This window comes from Podarcis erhardii (genome assembly GCF_964252035.2).
Source record: "Podarcis erhardii genome assembly, chromosome: 8".
Classification (NCBI taxonomy): Eukaryota; Metazoa; Chordata; class Lepidosauria; order Squamata; family Lacertidae; genus Podarcis; species Podarcis erhardii.
The window spans coordinates 497,167-517,039 of record NC_138499.1 but is presented as its reverse complement, the minus strand read 5'-3'; the positions used below and the strand labels follow the sequence as shown (position 1 = coordinate 517,039).

Below are 19,873 nucleotides of genomic sequence, written 5' to 3'. Positions count from 1 at the left end.
ACCCCAAGCGATGCCTCTCTGGTCCAGTTCAAGGATGTCATCAGCACACTTTTGGAAAATAATAAATCAAACATTAAAAATTTCCCTAAACAGGGTTGCCTTCAGAAAGGGAGGGGTCCCTTGTTTTTGCCTAAATGGAGACTTCACAAAGGCACATTCATCAGACCTTAAAAGGGAGATCCTGGGCCAGGGGGTCAGGAAGAGTCGGACACGACTAAACAACTAAACAACAACGGGCAATAAACGTCTGACCAGGCTGTGTGTTGTTGATTCCAGGACTCAACTCTCTCTTCGCATTTGCCTGCTGCAGCCCTTGCTAAACTTTGCACAGCCAGTTGCCCCCCAGCTCTGCAACAGCCAGAGCTTTCTCCATCCTCCTGCAGCAGCAGCAGCAGCACCTGAGGAGTTGCAGAGGAGGACTGTGATGGGCAAGGTCTGGGGAGAGTCCCAAGGGCCAGACCAAGGGAAGCAGGAAGCCCACCTGTCGCAGGTAAAGGAATCCCTTCCAGACCACAGAGGTTCCCACCTGCGTTGCCACAGGCCTGGCCTGAGAGGGAGCAGCTGGTCTGGTATCCAGAAGGAAGCAGGGAGGCCGCCATGTTGCCTGGATAGAGCCAAATCCTTTATGAAATCTGGATGGCAGGGAATGAGGTGCAGGCCGCAGAGGCTGAATGGTAGCTTTGTCGTCTTCTTCTTCTTCTTCTTTGGCGATCCCTTGTAGCCGAGTAAGACTGTCTTCCATAAGCACGGTTTTAACAGTGAGTCCTTAAGTGACTGTGGAGGCCAGTTCTGGAGCCACACCTCCTTCCACAGTGGGGACATGGGTTTCCGGGCGGGAGCTGATCACGGTGTGGATTTGCCAAGCGTGTCTTCCTCTTTGCACCTTTCTCCCTTGCGGCCTGAGTCCGAGTGACTCCTTCTTTAGTCATGAGAGGAGACCCACAAGGAAGAGACGGAGGGGAAAGAGAGGGGAGAGCTGCTGAGCAGGAGCCCCTGGAAGCTTGCTTGAACAACCTGCCTCTTGTGGGGAGGCAGAGAGATGGATTAGGGGGGCATCTTGGGCTGCTTTTTTATAAAAGCAGACTCCTGGTTTTTATTTCTGTTGCTTACCAATACATTTGAACTAGATGACCGTCGGTGTCCCTTTCCAACCTTACAATTCTGTGACCTGTTCCATATCCGCTATTGGGTCCCCAGAGCACAGATTCACACAAAGCGGCAAAACGTCCTTGCAGGTTATTAACAAGGTTTTATTTGAAATGCATATGCAGAACAAAGGTACAGAGCGATAAGCTCGCAACCTGCACACCCCAGTAAGGGTGCGCCCACTTTTTATACCCCTTAGAATGCATAGACACGTGTTCACATGTAAAATATGTGATTTACACTAATAGCAATAAGATATAGCTTTGTTTCTTCTGTTACCCTCCTCCTTTTCAGCCTCCCCCTGTCTGGGGTTACAATAACACCCATTCAGCCTTGCTCTTATCTCTACCTGCCTCAGCCAGACATTCCAGAGAGAGAGGCCCATTTTCACTGTAACATCTTAGAGAGGAGCAAAAGCCTTGCTCTTCTGGCTGGTTGTAAAAACCTCCAGGCTTTAAAGGAAGGGGGTTTTGGGATAACATATGGGAGAGGAGAAAATGCCTAAAAGAGTTTTTGGGATCATATAGAGAACAATATTGTAACGGCCCTTCACTATGATTTTAAGTTCTAGTGTGGAAGCTTTTCCCGCATGGACAGCCAGCCTAGGTTGAGGGTTGGAAACCCCGCTCCGCCCTGAAGCTCAGTGGCTGACCAGTCACTATCTCTTGGCCTCACCTGCCTCACAGGTGGTTGTGAGGATGAAATGGGCAGCAGGAGAACCAGGCAGACCACCTGGAACTCTCTGGCAGATAAAGGTGGTATGGAAATAATAATATAATAATAATTTATTATTTATACCCCGCCCATCTGGCCGGGTTTCCCCAGCCACTCTGGGCTGCTTCCAACGGAACACTAAAATACAATAATGAAATAAATCCAGGGGACCCCCTCTTGACGGCACGCCCCCCCCCCGGCTAGTCCCCATGCTGCCTTCAGTCCCCGCACTGGGCAGGGCAGCAGCCCCTCCTCGCTCAAGCTGTGGGTCACCAGCATCTTTCAAGGGGAGGGAGCGCCGGCGCGCAGTGGGATCCTGAGTGTCGGCGCCGGAGAGAGAAACGGCGTTGAGCCGGGCAGGGCCTTCCAGATGTCGGGGCTCCAGCCCCTCCGGAGGGCCGCGGGGGGTTCTTCTTCGCCCTGCCCTCCCCCGGCCGCAGAGGCTTGTGGGCGTTGTAGTCCGCCGCCCCCCCCCCCGACAGCTGCGGGGCTGCCGGCGGCGCGCAGCTCGGCCGGAGAAGCTCCGCCGCCGGGCCGGGCGGCTCTGGTCCGGCGCAGCAGCCCCGGGGATCCCGGGCGCCGCGTCCGGCGGGGCGTCTGGGCTCCGGGGCGCGCGCGCGCGCGTCCCCGCCCCTTCCTGCTCCCGCTTTCGCTTTCGCTTCCCGGGATGGCGGCGGTGGAGGTGCGCGGGGTCCCCGGCGACGTGGCGGACGAGCTGCTGGTGCTCTACTTCGAGAACCGGCGGCGCTCGGGCGGGGGCGCCGTGCAGAGCTGCCGTCGGAGGGGCGCCCGCGCCACCCTCACCTTCGAGAGAGAGGAGGGTGAGTCGCCCGCGCCGGGCCGGGCCGGGCCGGGGCGCCGTCCAGGGGGCAAGAGAGCAGACCAAAGGGCACCCAAAGCAACTTTCCACTTCCGGGAAAGAAAAGGGCTGGGTTGTGTTGCAGCTTTACAGGTGAAAGTAGGAGTCCCCTGGCCCATCAAGGGGGGGGGTCCGAGTGCGCCCCCCGCGCCCCCGTGGGGTGGCCTGGCAGAGCGGGGCGGGGCTGCCTGCTCTTGCCCAAGTGCTCCCCGGAAATGGAAAGGGGTTGCAGGAATTTATGTATAGGTTGGGGGGCGGGGAGATGCCCCTCCAGCAGATATCATGCACATGCAGCCCACTACCAAAACCAGCACAATCGCTTTTGTGACTTGTCCCCACAAAACACTTCATCACAGTTTCTTCCTATCTATTCAGACAGCCTCTGCTGCACGATACCAAATGTAACAATTCACTGATCAATGTACCTGTGTACTGGCTCACTGGGAAAACTTCAGAAATTCAGCTAGACCTGTGAGCTCAGCTCCTCAGCAGCCCCTCTGCCTGAGGGATAACCCCTGGCCTCCTGATACCTGAGGGCCAGACAGGTAGCCATGCCAGAAATCACAAACCCAGATGAAGACAAAAGGGTGGGATGAACTTGGCTGAGAAACAGGGAAATGTAAATACAGTGGTACCTCGCAAGATAAATGCCTCGCAAGACGAAAAACACGCAAGACGAAAGAGTTTTCCGGTTTTTGAGGTGCTTCGCAAGACGAATTTCCCTATGGGCTTGCTTCGCAAGACGAAACGTCTTGCGAGTTCTTGCGAGTTTGTTTCCTTTTTCTTAAAGCCGCTAAGCCGCTAATAGCCGCTAAGCCGCTAATAGCCGTGCTTCGCAAGACGAAAAAACCGCAAGACGAAGAGACTCAAACGGATTAATTTCGTCTTGCGAGGCACCACTGTATCTATTTTGTCACACTTGATGGATGTTTGGTGGAGGGCAAGGGGAACCATGGGGCAAGGTCCAGGATGCTCAGATTACTCCCACCAGACCTCCCCTTTCATGATGTCACCATGATGTATGAGTGATGTAGATTGGGGGGGTATAACATGGGGATTAGCAGCTAATAAAAGTTTGGGGCTCCCATCTTGTTCCACCTGGTGGCAGGTGGGAGTCCTGTCGCGACAGTCTTCAATAAAGACCAAGCCTACTGGCTGCTGTTTTGCTCTGGTCTTCCTGGCCGGTGTCCTTGTTTTTTGTCCAAGGGAGCCCTCAGATTTCTCTGTTAACAAAGGGAACTCCGGGGGTGCGGAGGCGGAGACTCCTGCCATCCTTTTCCAGTTCCTCTCCTTGGAGACTGCTGCTCCCATTTTGTAGTCGGTGCTTGTCTCCCACAGCCACACCAGAGAAATTCTTTTGGTCTGAAAACATGGAATAAAATTTGTATTGCACAAAAGAGGCAGGGGGAGGTCTTGTTGTCAGCCTTACTGTTGGAGAAAGGCGACTCTCATCATCATCATCAATTTATTATTTATTCCCCGCCCATCTGGCTGGGTTTCCCCAGCCACTCTGGCTGGCTCCTAACAGAACACTAAACATTAAAACATTAAAAGGCTTCCCTAAAGAGGGCTGCCTTCAGATGTCTTCTAAAAGTCAGATAGTTGTTTATTTCCAATATATCTGAAGGTGTGTCTCCACCCCCATCGTTCTGCCTGGAAACTGAGGTCCAGCACCAAGCGCCTTCTGGCGGTTCCCTCTCTGCAAGAAGCCAAGTTACAGGGAACCAGGCAGAGGGCCTTCTCGGTGGTGGCGCCCGCCCTGTGGAATGCCCTCCCATCAGATGTCAAAGCGATAAACAACTACCAGGCTTTTAGAAGACATCTGAAGGCAGCCCTGTTTAGGGAAGCTTTTAATGTTTGATGTATCACGGTATTTTAATATTTTGTTGTAAGCTGCCCAGAGTAGTTGGGGAAGCCCAGCCAGATGGGTGGAGTGTAAATAATAAATAATAAATTATTATTATTATTATTATTATTATTATTATTATTATTATTATTATCATTCCTTGACATCTGATAGGAGGGCATTCCACAGGGCAGGCGCCACCACCGAGAAGGCCCTCTGCCTGGTTCCCTGTAACCTCACTTGTCACAGGGAGGGAACAGCCAGAAGGCCCTTGGAGGAGGACCTCACAGCAGCCATGGGGAGGGAAGGGGGAAGCAGGAGGGCAGCTCCCCTTCCTTTACACACCAGAAGAGCCCTGCAGCTGAATCGGGCCCATCTAGTCCAGCCTGCTGTTCCCACAGTGGCCCTGCAGATGTCTCCATGGGAAGCAGGGATGGCTGGCCTTTCGCATCTGATCTGGGAGTTCAGATAATCCAGGGGTGCTTTGCTGCGCTGGTGTTGCCGTAGCCCAGAGTGAGTGGGCAACCTGTGGTGCCCTCCAGGTGCCGATGCAACTCCCACCCACCCTGACCGTTGGCCGTGCAGCCTAGGATGAAGGTGGTCCCGTCGCACCTGGGGGCATCAGGTTTGCCCTGCCTCTGGGCCTCCCAGGGATGGAGCTCCTGGGCTGCTGGGTTGGCGCTTTCTCTTCTGCAAGGTGACCTTCTGGCCTCCTGCTCTCTCCATCCAGACGCCCAGAGGGTCCTCTCCAGAACAGACCACCAGCTGCAGGACGCCCACCTGACGGTGCACCCGGCCGCCCCTCGGGATTATGGGAAGGTGGTCCTGCAAGGCCTGAACCCCCAGACCAGCCGGGACCTGGTGGAGCTTTACGTGGAGAGGATGTTGAACTGCGAGAGTGGTGTCTGCTCCGTCTTCCGCAGCCCCAGAGGGGATCAGGCCCTGGTCCAGCTGCCCAGTCCGCTCAGCAACGCAAGTATGTGTGTGTCTCCTGCTTCCCTCCTGTCTTCCTCGTGGGCGCGGGGGGGGGGGGGCTCTTCTTCCTTCCTCTGGGCTTCTTCCTCTTCACTTGGACTCCTCTCCCTCTCGTCCTGGCAGAGTTCCTGGCCTTGGCGGAGCATGTGCAGAGTCGGCCGCTGGACGGGGCCCGCCTGGCGCTGGACTGGGTGGAGCAGACGGATGGCGTGCTGGTGCAGTGGGGGGAGGGCCCCCGCCCCTGCCCCCTCAGCCAGGACCTGCTGGAGCTGTACTTTGAGAGCAAGCGCAGCGGTGGGGGGCCAGTGCGGGCCATCAGGCTGCTTGCAGGGGCCACGGTGGCTGTTGTCTCCTTCCAGAACCTGGCAGGTAAGGAAGGGGGGAGCCTGGAACTCTCCACAGATTCACTTCCTCCGGGAAGGGGGTGTTGCTGGCATCCTCTGTCAACCTGAGTGGGCGTCGGGGGCAGTGTTTAAAATTCAAGCAGCCAGACCTGATGGGACTCAATCATAATTATAATTATAATTATAATTATAATTATAATTATAATTATAGTTATAATAGTTTATTTGTACCCTGCCCATCTGGCTGGGCTTCCCCAGCCACTCTGGGTGGCTTCCAACAAAATATTAAAATACAGTAATGTATCAAACATTAAAAGCTTCCCTAAACAGGGCAGCCTTCAGATGTCTTCTGAATGTCAGGTAGTTGTTTATGCCTTCGACTTTTGATGTGAGGGCGTTCCACAGGGCGGGCGCCACCACTGAGAAGGCCCTCTGCCTGGTTCCCTGTAGCTTTGCTTCACGCAATGAGGGAACTACCAGAAGGCCCTCAGAGCTGGACTTCAGTGTCCGCGTAGAACAATGAGGGTGGAGACACTCCTTCAGGTACACTGGGCCTTTGAGGCCGTTTAGGGCTTTCAAGGTCAGCACCAACACTTTGAATTGTGCTCGGAAACGTACTGGGAGCCAATGTAGGTCTTTCAAGACCAATGTTATGTGGTCTCGGCGGCCGCTCCCAGTCCCCAGTCTAGCTGCCACATTCTGGATTAATTGCAGTTTCCGGGTCACCTTCCAAGGAAGCCCCACGAAGAGCGCACTGCAGTAGTCCAAGTCAAGTCGGCCTAGTCCTTCTGGTGTCCCTCCTGCGCTGGCGTCCTGCAGGAGATGGCTGACCTTGACCACAAGAGATGGGGACTGGTCCGCTGGCTGTGTGATCTCCATGGTCAGCGACTGCCTGGGCCTCTGAACGGCACTTTCTGGGGAAAGCTGCTGCTTCTGCTCTCTGGTCCGCTTGGTTGGAGAACTGGGTGCTGCCCCAGGTGGGCCCCTTTGGCCTGATCCTGTTGCGGATGTTCTTAGGCTGGCATAAGGCAGCAGAGAGCTGAGCCACACCCCCATCGTATGTGTCCATTTGCTGAACTCCAGAAAGTGAGTCCAGGGTGACCTTTGGGTGCCTCTCTGGACAGACTCTTCTGAGGGAGAGCAATGGGGGCAGCTGGCCCCCAGGCTTCACGCATGGCAGCGGGGTTCGTCAACATTGCTACCGTTTGGTCCGGTGTTTGCAATGACCAGATCCCTTTCTTTTTTCTTCTTTTATCAGATATATATAATTTTTATTAAATTTTCTGATTTACATTTCAAAATATTCATTTGAACAATCATAAATCAGTGACTTCCCTTCTCTTTCCATGGTTCATTTTACATACCACACATCCCGGCATATTTCACATGAACTAAACCATTCAGTAATCCATTGTTCCATCCATCAAAACTTATTTACACTGTTGAATTTATCTTAATGCTACTAGCCTATTCTGTCAACTTAAGTTGCCGTTCTTCGAGAGCCAGTGTGGTGTAGTGGTTGAGAGCGGTAGTCTCGTAATCTGGGGAACCGGGTTTGCGTCTCCGCTCCTCCACATGCAGCTGCTGGGGGACCTTGGGCCAGTCACACTTCTCTGAAGTCTCTCAGCCCCACTCACCCCACAGAGTGTTTGTTGTGGGGGAGGAAGGGAAAGGAGAATGTGAGCCGCTTTGAGACTCCTGAAGGAGAGTGAAAGGCGGGATATCAAATCCAAACTCTTCTTCTTCTTCTTCTTCTTCTTCTTCTTTGGTTGAGACCTTGCTTGTTTTCCATTTTTGGGCTAACAGACTATGGGCTGCGGTAGTAGTATACATAAAGTCTTCTTTGATAACTGGGAATTTCCCTCTGACTTATCCCCAACAAAAAGGATACTGTTTCCCCACCCAATTCATTATATATCATTTCCCAAAACATTTTTACCCTTTTACAAGTCCACCGCATATGACAAAACATATCCTCAACCTCTTTGCATCTCCAGATCCCTTTCTTTCCAACCTCCGCGGCCATCTGCCCGGTGCTTTAGAGTCCTGCATTGCAGGGGGTGGAGCTGGATGACCCTCGGACCCCTTCCAGCTCTACCATTCTGTGATTCTGTGGCTCAGAATTTGGAGTTGACCCGCAGTCGCGGTGATGGCACTTCACCCTGTCTCCTCTCCCTCTTCCCTTGCAGTGGTGGAGAATGTGCTGCAGAAGACCCACCGCCTCCAGGACCACAGCTTGGCTGTCTCCCCCCACTACGACTTCCTGGAGCCCCCAGAGCAAGAAGGGGCTGAGGTGGACGGAGCCCCTGCGGGGGACACAGAGACCCCCTTTGCCCTCCTGCCCCTCCCGGAAGCCTTCCCCCGGCAGCTGCTGCAGGTGGACCTGGTCCTCAGGGAGCTGAATGCCCCTGCCCCGGAGTGCGTGATCGCCCTGGACGAAGCCGGCCTGCGCGTCTCGGGGGGCAACCCGCTGCGCCAAAAGTGGCTGCTGGAGCACATCCAGGGGGTCCTGCAGAACGTGACCCCCGAGCGCCTGCCCTTCTCCGCCTGGGTCCTGGACTTCCTTCGGCAGGAGGATGTGCAGCGTCGCCTGGCGGAGCGGCTGGCCGAGCGGGGGCTGGGCGCCTGCTTCCTCCCCGCTGCGGAGGAGGTGCTGGTGGCGGCCCTGAGGCCCGAGACGGCCCGGCTGGCCACCCAGCTGCTGGGCGCCTCCCTGGGCCACTTTGCCCTGCCCTTGTCGGAGAGGCACCTGCCGGCCCTGGCCTCGCCCCGCTGGGCCCAGCTGCAGGAGACGCTCCCCTGCTGCCTGGTGCGCCTGGAGGAGGGCGGGGAGCGGCTGGAGGGCCTGACCCTGGCTGGGATGGAGGCCGAGAACCGGGCGCGGCTGGCGGCCTGCCTGCAGGAGAGCATGCCGGACGAGGCCTTGGTGGCCATGGAGCCGGGCGCCCTGCGCTACCTGCAGAGGTACTACCAGGAGGTGCTGGCGGGCATGGGCAGCGTCACCCTCCTGCCCCTGGAAGGAGACGACGTCACAGGCTTGCGGGTAAGAGAGGGGCTGCCTCTGCTGACTGGGCCCGCGGGCGTCCTGCTTCTCCGTTTGTATTGTATTATGTTATGTACTGTGGCTTGCCGTTGTTTTATTGATTATAGTTCAATAGTGATTATAGTGATATAGTGGATTTCTGTTTAACTTCTATATGTTAATATTATTTAATACTATTGTAAATATTGTTGAATGTTACTTTTTTTGATGTAAGTTGCCTATTTTAAAGTTTTACTATCACTTGTACGTATTGCAATAGATTGTTATAAGATGTACATTTTTTGTTTCTTCAGCTTGTAAATGGCCTTGAGTATTGTAAGGTAGAAAGACAGAATACAGTGGTCCCTCGGGATACGAACGGGATCTGTTCCGGAGCCCCGTTTGCATCCCAAACGGAACACAAGACGCGACGGCGCGTCTGCACACTCCGCGTTTCGCCGCTACCGCACATGCACGTGACATCATTTTGAGCATCTGTGCATGCGCGAGCGGTGAAACCAAGAAGTAATGCGTTCCGTTACTTCCGGGTTGTCGCGGAGTGCAAGTCGAACGTGCTCAACCTGAAGCGCATTCAACCCTCCTCTTTTTTCAATTCCCACCCCCTCCCACTGCCCCAGGGTGTCTATTGTGGGGCCCCGGCACCTCCCTCCCAGCGCCCCTACCTTCTCTGGGCCCCCCAGCCAGGTCAGGGTTGGTCCCCTCCTCCTCCATCTGCCTCTCTGCAGCCCACTCTGCCCCAGATCATTGGGGCTGGAGGGCTCTGTGGCCTGGGGGAAGGGTGCCGTCTGGGTGAGACAGGTGTGTGCCTGGCCGGCTGCCTCTGAGGGGTGCTTCTGAGCCCCCGAAGCTTGGCTGCAGGAGGCCACGTTCCCCTCCCCCTTGGTGCCTAGACAGAGAGGTGGGTGCCTGTCCTAGCCCCACAGAGCTGCCATGGGGATAAAATGGGGAGGGGGAGAACCCTGAACGCCTTCTCAGGGGAGCCCCTGGCAGGAAAGGTGTGTCTTCTGCTTCCCAGAGAGAAGATGTCGTCTGGCACTCAGAAGCCCTTTCCAATTATTCTGAATTACTGTGCCTCCTGAATTGTATTAATGCTCTCGCTGTATTTTTTTGCTCGCTTTTGAGACTCCAGTACCATTGCATCCTAACCTGTGTGATTTCAAACGCACCTGGTTGAGTTCCTGCAAGTAAAATGTGAGCAAGACAGAGAGCTCAGAAGCTCTTTTCACGCTAGAAAAACCTGGTGCTGAAACAGCTTCTAAGCTCTCCCTGCCTTGCTTGGGGAGGGGGCCAGGCTGTTTGGGGCACACCCGTTCTGAGCTGCCCTCACAAGATCTGGCAGGGCTTCTGAGCTCCCGCAAGAACTCGTGCAAGCATCCCTAGTTTTACAGAGCCAATGTGTTGAGCGGCCAGCAAGACAGAGAGTTTTAAAGCTCTTTTTTTGCAACTCATGCATGGGTTTTGTTTTCCCCCCAAGGATGCAATTTGAGTACAGTCATACCTTGGTTCTCGAATGCCAACAACTCGGAAGTAAGTGTTCCGGTTTTCGAACGTTTTTTGGAAGCCAAACGTCTGATGCAGCTTCCACTTCAGTGCAGGAACTCCTGCAGCCAATCGGAAGCTGCGCCTTGATTTTCGAATGGTTTTGGGAGTCGAACGGCCTTCCAGAATGGATTAAGTTCGAGAACCAAGGTTCCACTGTATGTGTTTTTTCATATGTGCGCCCCTCCCGGAACGTGGCCCCTGTGCAAGATGTGACTGAACTGCCTAGCGATTGCCACGCTTCTTGTTCTGTGACGCTGTTGTGATTCTAGCAATCTGCTTTGAGCTGGACTTCGTGGAATGCAAACGTCTCAGTTGCCTCTGCTCTCCTCCTGCTGTGCAGCTGAGTGGGGAGGCCAGAGCCTGCCAGGCGGCAGCTGAGCTCCTGCAGAGTCTGCTCAGCGCCATCCACACCCAGACGGTGACGCTGGAGCTGCCGGGCATCAGCCGCTTCCTGCTGGAGAAACGGGGCCAGGAGATGCTGCAGGAACTGGAGAGGCGCTTTCGTTGCACCATCGGCCTGGAGAGGGTCCGCTGGAGCCCCCCAGAGACGCAGGTGGGCTCAGGTGCACTTTTGGGGGGGCAGGATGCCCTGGGAAAGGGGAGCTCAGGAGGAAAGCGGGAAGGAGACACCCCCCGTGAATGTGAAGGCCAAGCGGCTTAGTGGCGGGGCCTTTTCTGCAGTGGCTCCCCTGTGATGGGCCTCCCTGGGGAGGCTCACCTGCTGCCTCCACTAGGTGCCAGACAAAACTCTCTCTCTTTTCCCAGGCCTTTGGTTGTTAAAAACAGTCTGTGGCCTTCTAAGTGCACTTTGGGGGGCAGGGTTTTTTTGGGGGGGGGTATTATTACATTCTGCACTTTATGTTCTTGTGTCTTAAACTGCCTTGTGAATTTTGGGTGTGTATAAATTTAACAAACAACAACAACAATTTTCCCTGGGGGGTGAAACCATAGTCCAGCTGAATGTGGGTTTCCAGCACCTCTCCCTTTTTCCTTTATACTTTCATGGTTTACTTCACTTTCATGGCTGGGGTATAAATAATAAAATTATTATTTTTATTATAATATGCTATGTTTTCTGGTACGGTGCATAGAATCATAGAATTGTACGGTTGGAAGGGGCCCTGCACATCATGTAGTCCAGTACATTTCCGAGCACAGTGCAAAGTGTTGGTGCTGACCTTTAAAGCCCTAAATGGCCGCGGTCCAGTATATCTGAAGGAGCGTCTCCATCCCCATCGTTCTGCCCAGACACTGAGGTCCAGCTCCAAGGGCCTTCTGGCGGTTCCCTCCCTGTGAGAAGCAGAGGGCCTTCTCGGTGGTGGCGCCTGCCCTCCCACCAGATATCAAAGAGAACAACAACTACCAGACTTTTAGAAAACATCTGAAGGCAGCCCTCTTTAGGGAAGCTTTTAATGTTTGATGCATTACTGTATTTTAATACTTTGTTGGAAGCCACCCAAAGTGGCTGGGGAAAGCCAGCCTGATGGGTAGGGTATAAATAAATAAATATATAAATAAAATCCAGCCCCCTGCAATGCCGGAATCTCAACATGTGCCCCCTCCGCACTCTGAAACCAGACCGCCCCCTGCTTGGCTCTGCAAATGCCTCTGACTTTCCTTCCCCCAATTTCTCCCCAGCACGAACTGGAGACGTCTCAGGAGCCGCTGGCGGTGAGCTGCCCGCGAGAAGCCCCCCGTGGGCAGGAGCAGCTGGGAGCCCCAGTGGGCGCAGCTGGTGAGCCGAGTGATGCCAACCTGGGTAAGATCCTGCACCCTTTTCCTGCCTGCCTGCTCTTCCAGGGACAGAGAGGAGAGAGGCGCTGTGGGGCTGGCACGATGGGGGGGGGTTGAGCTTCCTGCCCTTTCTTGCCCCTGGGAGGGGCTCTGGAGATTCCCCCCCCCCCCCGAGACTTGATTTAAATCACGTTTTTACAGAAAGACTCATTCTTGCTGGTATATTCTTAATATTTACAACCAGATGAAGGTTTCATTTTTGGAACAATAAATTTTCAGAGTAGTTTTTGCAGTAAAATAAAATTTACTGATTTGGTTATACTATTAGAAATACAAAGACAGATAATTATGAAATTATTGTGAGATTTAATAAGTTAACTGTTTATATTTGGACAACTTTTCTGCTGTACTTTATTGGAAGGAGAAAAAGTATCATTTCCTTCATAACAATTTAAATAATTTATTTAACTAAAGCAATAACGTTCTAGCATACGTATTCATGTTTGTTAACTGATGTGGTTAAATGATTTTTTTAACAGAAAACTTAGACTGAGTTCTAGCACACATGAAAAACTTAAAACAAACCCTTATTTCCTGATGAATAGCCTTTGGACTATAATGTAACTTAAATAGAAAACTATCTTTAGAAAGATTTTTCTTCGGAAAGCATTTCGTTTTAAAAATCGAATTTAAATTTAAAGAATCTGATTTAAATTTTTAAAAATCCGATTATTATTCTTATTTTAAATCATTGATTTTTATCCACCCTGCCAGAGACCCAGAGGAATAAATCATAAAATCACTATTCGGATTCCTGCTTTGCAGGGGGTTGGACTGGCCCTGAAGACCCCTTCCAACTCTACTTCCAACTCATATTTACGGGACCGCCTCTCCTGGTCTGCCCCGCAGAGGACCTTAAGGTCCATGAATAACCATAGTTTAGAGGTCCCGGGCCCAAAGGAAGTCCGATTATCCTCCCCCAGGGCCAGGGCCTTCTCAGTGGTGGCTCCGACCTGGTGGAAAGCTCTGTCCCAGGAGACCAGGGCCCTGCAGGATTTAACCTCCTTCCGCAGGGCCTGTAAGACAGAGCTATTCCGCCTGGCCTTTAATTTGAATTCAGCCTGATCTTTTATTCCCCTTCCTTCCCTCCCCGTCCCCTTTTATGAAGATCACCCGCTCTGAGACCCCACAGCTAATTCTCCCCTGATCTCCTCGCTGGCCCAAGGAGGACCAATTCAGCCAGCTAGCCCTGGGGATTATCTAATTGATTTTTGAATTTTATTGTTATTCATGTTTTTATACTGTGTATTATGCTGCTTTTATAATTAAGTGTTTTGAAGTGTTTTAAATTTGTGGTTAGCCGCCCTGAGCCTGGTTTTCAAACCGGGAAGGGCGGGGTATAAATAAAAATTTATTATTATAATTACGATTCTAAGATGGGGGGGGGTCTCCTCCGTGCCTCCTCCCTTGAAGGCCCCTGTTCAGAGAGACCGGTTTGGGGAGCCCCTCTAGCTGGGGGGGGGGGAAGCGTGGGTCAGCTTGTGGGGCTAGGAGGGGAGTGAGCCCCCTCCCCGCCCCTGTTCTGCCCCCTGACGGCCTCCTCTCCCTCCGCAGAAGAGATCAAGGGCCTGCTGGTTGCCCTCCAGCCTCCCAGGGGGGCTTCCCCAGCCGCCGGACGGGGTTCCTGGTCCTTGGAGAACGTCAAGGTGGAGGAGGAAGAGCAGGAGGACCTGTACACGGCCCCCGAGCAGCCCTCGCAGGGGGCAGAGACGGCCCCTGCAGCTGCCAGGGCGGAGGGCACTGATGCCACTGAGGAGGAGGAGGGGGCGCTGGAGGAAGGACCCCTGGCCCTGCGGAGCAGCGCGGCCGAGGAGGAAGAGGAGGCGCTGCTGCTGCTGGCCATCCAGCAGTCGATGGACAGTGCTCTGAGCGAGGAGGAGGAGCTGCGCCGCGCCATGGAGCTCTCCCTCACCAGCTGGGCGCAGGAGCAGGCGCCCAGCGCCGACACCACCCTCCTCTCGGCTCTCAGCATCTCCCTGGAGGAGGCCAGGCAGGCGGCCGACTCAGCCCAGGTGGCCGTCTTCCTGGGGGCAGAGAAGGACCCAGCCCCCCTGGTGCGGGAGCTGCAGGCCGCCCTGCGGGCCCAGCTGCGGGAGGAGACGGTGTCCCACGCCGCCCTGCGCTCCCTGGCGCCGCCCTGCCTCGCCTACCTGGCCCACCTGGAGCGCAAGCATGCTGTGCGCATCTCGCTGGACGGGGAGGTGGCCGTGGTGCGAGGCTTCGCCGACTACCCTGTGGCCGCCACGCGGGACCTGGCGCTGCTGCTCACCCGGCTGCTGCGCACGGAGGCCGTGGGGGACCCTGGCGACGCCTGCTGGGTGCACTGGGACCCCCAGGGGTCTTCCGCCCCATACTCGGCGCAGGCCAGCGCCCTTCTGGAGCAGGCATGGGGTCGGGGGCTCAAGCGCCTGGACATCTTCTTTGACGGGCGCCCCTTCGCCATTGACTTCGAGCGCATGGAAGAGTACGACCTTGGCAGTGCCCGCACTGTGCCCATTGGCCGCCTCCCAGGTAGGCTCTGCCACCCAATTCAGGTGTGGTCTTCCCCTCCAGGGCTGAATGGGCCGCCTCTTGGTCCAAGAGCGGCTGTGGTGTGGGGGGAGGGCCCCTCCGAGCCCACACTCTCCTCCTGACGGGCAGTGCCCCCCTCTGCAGGTCCTTCTGCCCCTGTGGGGCTGGACGACGGGGAGGCGAGGCTGGTGCAGCTTGTAGAGGGAACAGAGGAGTTCCGGGAGACGGTGCGCCATTTCTACGACACCCTGGAGGAGATGCACAACAAGATCCGCATCGTCAAGGTATTGGGGGGGGGCGGCACTGGTCTGGGACAGCCGGGGGCATGATGCTGCGGAGCAAGGGGAGCCAGCGTGGCGCCCGTGGGCAGTCATGTGCCCCTGCTGGAATTAGACTGGCAAGAAGCTTGACCCGTCAAATGGCCGTCCAACTTCTGCTTTGAAACCTCCAAGGAAGGAGAGTCTAGCATTTCTTTTGGGAGTCTGTTCCTCTGCTGAACAGCTCTTACTGTGAGAAAGTTTTTCTGTATGTTTAGTGGGAATCTCTTGTCAATTAAAGCCATGGGTTCGAGTCCTACCATCCAGAGCAGGCGAAGATAATCATGTTCCCTCTTCCCTGTGACAGCCCCTGAGACATTTGAAGATGGCTCTCCCATCTCCTCAAAGTCTCCTCTTTTCCAGGCTAAACATTCCCAGCTCCTTCAACCATTCCTCATCTGGCCTAGCTTCCAGATCCTTGATCATCTTGGTTGCCCTCCACCGCACACATTCTAGCCTGGCAACGTCCTCCTTAAAATTCGGTACCCAGAATAGGATACAGTGGTGGGGGCTGACACAGTTGTTGGACCCACCTTTCAGTCTTTTCTGGATGTTCATGATGCCTTGACTAGCAAGCAGACTGGGCAGCAGTGAGTTGGTGCAGGATCACAAATTGTCAGAGACCCGACTGAGGATTACAGCTCTGATGAGGAATGGTGGGAAGCTTCCCCTCTTCCTGCTCCTGACCAGGATCCTGAAGCTGCCCAGGAACAGTGGAGCAGCATAGATTTAGAGAACTGGTTTGCAGAGGGGCATAGTTTGGAAAACAACAGCTGGGCAGAACTGAGTGGTGAACAGCCAGGAGAAGCAGAAGAGGAAGAGAGAACCGATTCCCCTTCGCTAGAAAGTGTCCAGCCTCCCTCTCCCAGGAGTGCTGATAAGGTTGCTACGCAGAAGGCTCAGTGGTTGTGAGATCAGGTTGCAAGAAGGGGGAAGTGATGGAGATAATTTGGGGGGTAGGAGTAGGAGGGAAGCTTAATTGGGAGCACCTGCGCTTCGAGAATGGCTGCATTTCTCCAAAGCCTGGCACAAAGAGTGCGCTTCGTGGCTGAGGTCTGGCCCAGGTCCTCGTCCGGCACTCTAACCACTGCACCACCGCTGCCTCTGCCTTCACAGTCCCTCCTTTTCCCTCCGTGCCCGGCAGGTGGAGAAGCTGCTGCACCCTCTTCTCTACCAGCAGTACCAGCTGAAGAAGGTGGCCCTGCTGAACGTTTGCGGGCGCCGGGATGTGGAGCGCCTCCTCTTCCACGGCACCACGGAGGAGTCCAGCCGCGAGATCTGCCTGCACGGCTTCAACCGCAGCTTCTGCGGAAAGAACGGTGAGCCATGGGGTGGGAAGGGGCTGTATTCGGGGTGCCTGGAGCACCCAGGAGGGCTCCCACAAGGGCCCCAGCCCGTATCTAGCAGCTTCCAGATCTGAGGGTTTGGGCCCCAACATTGGGCAAAAAAATCTGAGAGTTGTGGGCAGGGGGCAAAAGATTCCTGAATTGCAGGGGTTGGACTAGTTGGTCCTAGTTGGTCCCGTCCAACTCTACAATTCTACGATTCTCTGCTCTCCTTCGGACCTCCCTGGGCACTTGCTCCTGCCTGGAAATAGACACCTTGTCTAGAGTGTCGGACTCGGACCTGGGAGAGCAGAGTTCGAATCCCCACTCAGCCGTGAAGCTCCCTGGGTGACTTTGGGCCAGTCACCATCTCTTAGCCCAGGGGTCAGCAAACTTTTTTGGGAGGGGGCCAGTTCACCATTCCCCAGACCTTTGTTGGGATACTGCCAGGAAGACGGAAGCATCAGGCAGGCCCCCAGCTGGCTCCAGCCACTGGCTGGCAGCTGGTCTCCCTTGGAACAACATCAGTTAGCGACACAAGCCTCAGATATGTTTAGAAACCCGTGCATGCTCTGTCAGCAGAGTGTGTAAATCATCAGACAGCAGAAGAGCTGGACAGAGAAATGTGTAAGCATAATGTACAGTGGTACCTCGGGTTAAGTACTTAATTCGTTCTGGAGGTCTGTTCTTAACCTGAAACTGTTCATAACCTGAAGCACCACTTTAGCTAATGGGGCCTCCTGCTCCTGCCGCGCTGTCGCTGTGCGATTTCTATTCTCATCCTGAAGCAAAGTTCTTAACCTGAAGCACTATTTCTGGGTTAGAGGAGTCTGTAACCTGAAGCGTATGTAACCCGAGGTACCACTGTACAATGTTTTATTCAGCATAGTTCAGGAACAGAGGAAAACATGTCTTCTTCCCTTCGTCTCCAGCAAAACAGCAACAATGCAAAAGCTATATACAAACGGAAGTTCCCAGCAAGCGCTGTGCTGGAAATGTGAACAGGCATGTGACTCACAATAGTCCTGCCTGTTCCTTTTAAGGTGGAACGGAACTATATCCTGACAACCTTGTGGTGGACGACCGTGTGTGGGGTGGAGGAAGCTTCTCTCTCTCCCCCAGCCCCTCCCCTCCCCCTGCCTCCCTATGCTGCTGCCATCGGCGCTCTGCTGTCCCAACCGCGGCTCCTGTGCCTGCCCGTACGAAGGCTGCTTTCGGGCCACTTGTCTCCCCACCGCCAGCCTCTGCCGCTCGCAAGGGCAGACACAGGAGCCACAGTTGGGAGAGGCGCTGCTCTGTGCTAACCACGGCTCCTGTGCCTGCTCCTGGCAGCAGCGGAGGGATGAGCGTCTTGAAAGGGCTGTCTGGCTCCGGAGAGGCGCTGCCCAAAATGGCACTCAGCCAGCTCAGCTCAGCCCCCTTCCTCCTCTACACAGGGCGGGGAGAAGTCAGGAGGAGGCACTGCGGTGTGTGAGAGGCGGGGGGGGGGGGAGAGTGCCAGGGAAAAAATGACGCTGAAAAACAAACAAACAGAATTGCCGATCCACAGAACACCCACGGGCCAGATCCTGAGGCCAGTTGGGCCGGATGTGGCCCGCAGTCTGTAGTTTGCCGACCCCTGTCTTAGCCTAACCGACCTCACAGGGTTGTTGTGAGGACGAGATAGGCAGGAGAAGAACCATTCAAGCCCCCTTGAGATCCTTGGTAGAAAAAACATGAAACTAAGTACCATATTTTTCGCTCCGTAAGACGCACTTTTCCATCCTAAAAAATAAGGGGAAATGTGTGTGCGTCTTATGGAGCGAATGCAGACTGTGCAGCTATCGCTCAAGCCAGCACAGCAAGAGTGAGAGCTGTGCAGCTTGCTCTGACTTTTCAGGGAGGTGGGAGAAGGGACAGAGGGCAGCCCGTCAGTCCCTTCTCCCACCTCCCGGAAAAGCCAGCAAAAGCCACTCTATCTTTAAAGAGCCGCGTTGAGTGAGCGTGTCTGCGGCTCTTGCTATGTTTTCTTGTTTTCTTCCTCTAAAAACTAGGTGCGTCTTATAGAGCAAAAAATGCGGAGAATAATAAAGAGAGGGAAGGTTTAGCTTTTAAAGCTTGGTATTGCAAGAGGGTTTGACAGATTCCCGGAGGAGGGGCTTGCAATGGCTGCGGGCCAGGATGGATATGCTGGGAACCGCAGGAGTTCCTCTTGGGCACGTATCCTGCTGGAAGGTTTCCTATAAGGACAGCTGATGGGCCCCTGTGAGAACACTACTATCCTGGTGACTTTTGGACTGACCCAGCAGGTGAGGTTTCTTCACCAGCCAGGCTTTGGAAACAGCAAGGCTTGTCCCTCCTTGGAGAACTGTTCTGAGCAGAGCCCCCAGGTGGACACATGGGGAATTGCGGGCCCTTTGCCTGCTGCTCTGGAACTCCCCAAGCCTTGCAGGCGTTAGGCAGGCTTGCAGGAGGTGCTTTGGGTCTGGGGGAGTCCTCAGGAAGAGCCAAGGGGTCCTACACTGCCTGTGTCCCCTTTCCTGACCCCAGCCCCCTCTCCCTTCCTCTTTGTCCCTCCAGCCACACGCTACGGCCACGGGGTCTACTTTGCCGTCAAGGCCGTCGTCTCCGTGCAGGAGATGTACTCCCCCTCCAGCAGCGACGGCAACAAGTACATCTTTGTGACACGGACGCTGACCGGGGACTATGCGCTGGGCAACCCGAGCATGCGGGCGCCGCCCCTGCGGGAAGGGGACGCCGTGCCGCGGCGCTATGACAGCACCGTGGACAACCTCCGCAACCCAGGCGTCTTTGTCATCTTCAACGACACTCAGGCGTATCCTCAGCACCTCATCACCTGCCGCTGGTCCAAGCAGCCCTGAGGGGGGCAAGGGGGGGCCCGCTGTTCCCCTCTCCCCCAGGGCTGCCAGGCAAAACTGAGCAAGGGGGTGGGTAAGGATGCCCGTGGCCAGACTGTCTGATTTGGGCTTTCCTGAGGGGGCAGAGACAGCAAGACTCCACTGGGCACCAGCCTTGGTTCAGACTGGATCTGCTACGGACCCTGCTTTCAACATATTACCTCTTTTTGTGGTGGGGGGGGGGGCTGCTGATACTGCTGCCACCTACTTGGGGCATCACGTTGGGGGTGGTTTGAAGGATGGAGAAGCCATGCATTAAAAGGCACACAAGGAAAAGTTGAAGCAGGGCCTGTCTTGCTTGGGGGGTGGTTTTTTTTGGGGGGGTGTGCCCCCTCCACCCCCTTCCTTTGCTCCTTGGCTTGGCAAGAGCAGCAGAGACCAGCCTGGCTGGGAGAGTCTCAGGCTCTGCAGGTTCTGGGCAGGATCCAAGGGCCGGTTGGGGGGGGCTGGGGGGCGGGGGAGATGGGCTGCCTCTGTGCCTTTGCCCCAGGCTGCCTGTCCCCCAAGAAGCCCAGCGCCCTGCAGGCAACTTCGCCACGTTGGCGCATGTCCTCTCTTTG

At 55.0% G+C, this 19,873-nt stretch overlaps 1 protein-coding gene across 1 annotated transcript; it reads left to right on the top strand.

Moving 5' to 3' along the window:
- Positions 1 to 2,510: 2,510 nt before the first annotated feature.
- PARP10 (poly(ADP-ribose) polymerase family member 10) lies at positions 2,511 to 19,595 on the top strand. The gene is made up of 10 exons (XM_081875037.1): positions 2,511 to 2,681; positions 5,296 to 5,541; positions 5,664 to 5,909; positions 8,074 to 8,927; positions 10,810 to 11,022; positions 12,108 to 12,228; positions 13,818 to 14,774; positions 14,919 to 15,058; positions 16,236 to 16,410; positions 18,976 to 19,595. The coding sequence occupies exons 1-10, from the start codon at positions 2,528 to 2,530 to the stop codon at positions 19,275 to 19,277; spliced, it is 3,408 nt and encodes a 1,135-aa protein (XP_081731163.1). The 5' UTR covers positions 2,511 to 2,527; the 3' UTR covers positions 19,278 to 19,595.
- The last annotated feature ends 278 nt before the right edge of the window (positions 19,596 to 19,873 follow it).

What these genes read in the sequence shown, in the direction of transcription:
- PARP10 (XM_081875037.1), top strand. Translation starts at nt 2,528, where the DNA reads ATGGCGGCGGTGGAGGTGCGCGGGGTCCCCGGCGACGTGGCGGACGAG. An exon ending in GCCGAGTGATGCCAACCTGG is followed by an intron (nt 12,229 to 13,817) that starts GTAAGATCCTGC and finishes CTCCCTCCGCAG; the next exon opens with AAGAGATCAAGGGCCTGCTG. An exon ending in GCCCATTGGCCGCCTCCCAG is followed by an intron (nt 14,775 to 14,918) that starts GTAGGCTCTGCC and finishes CCCCCTCTGCAG; the next exon opens with GTCCTTCTGCCCCTGTGGGG.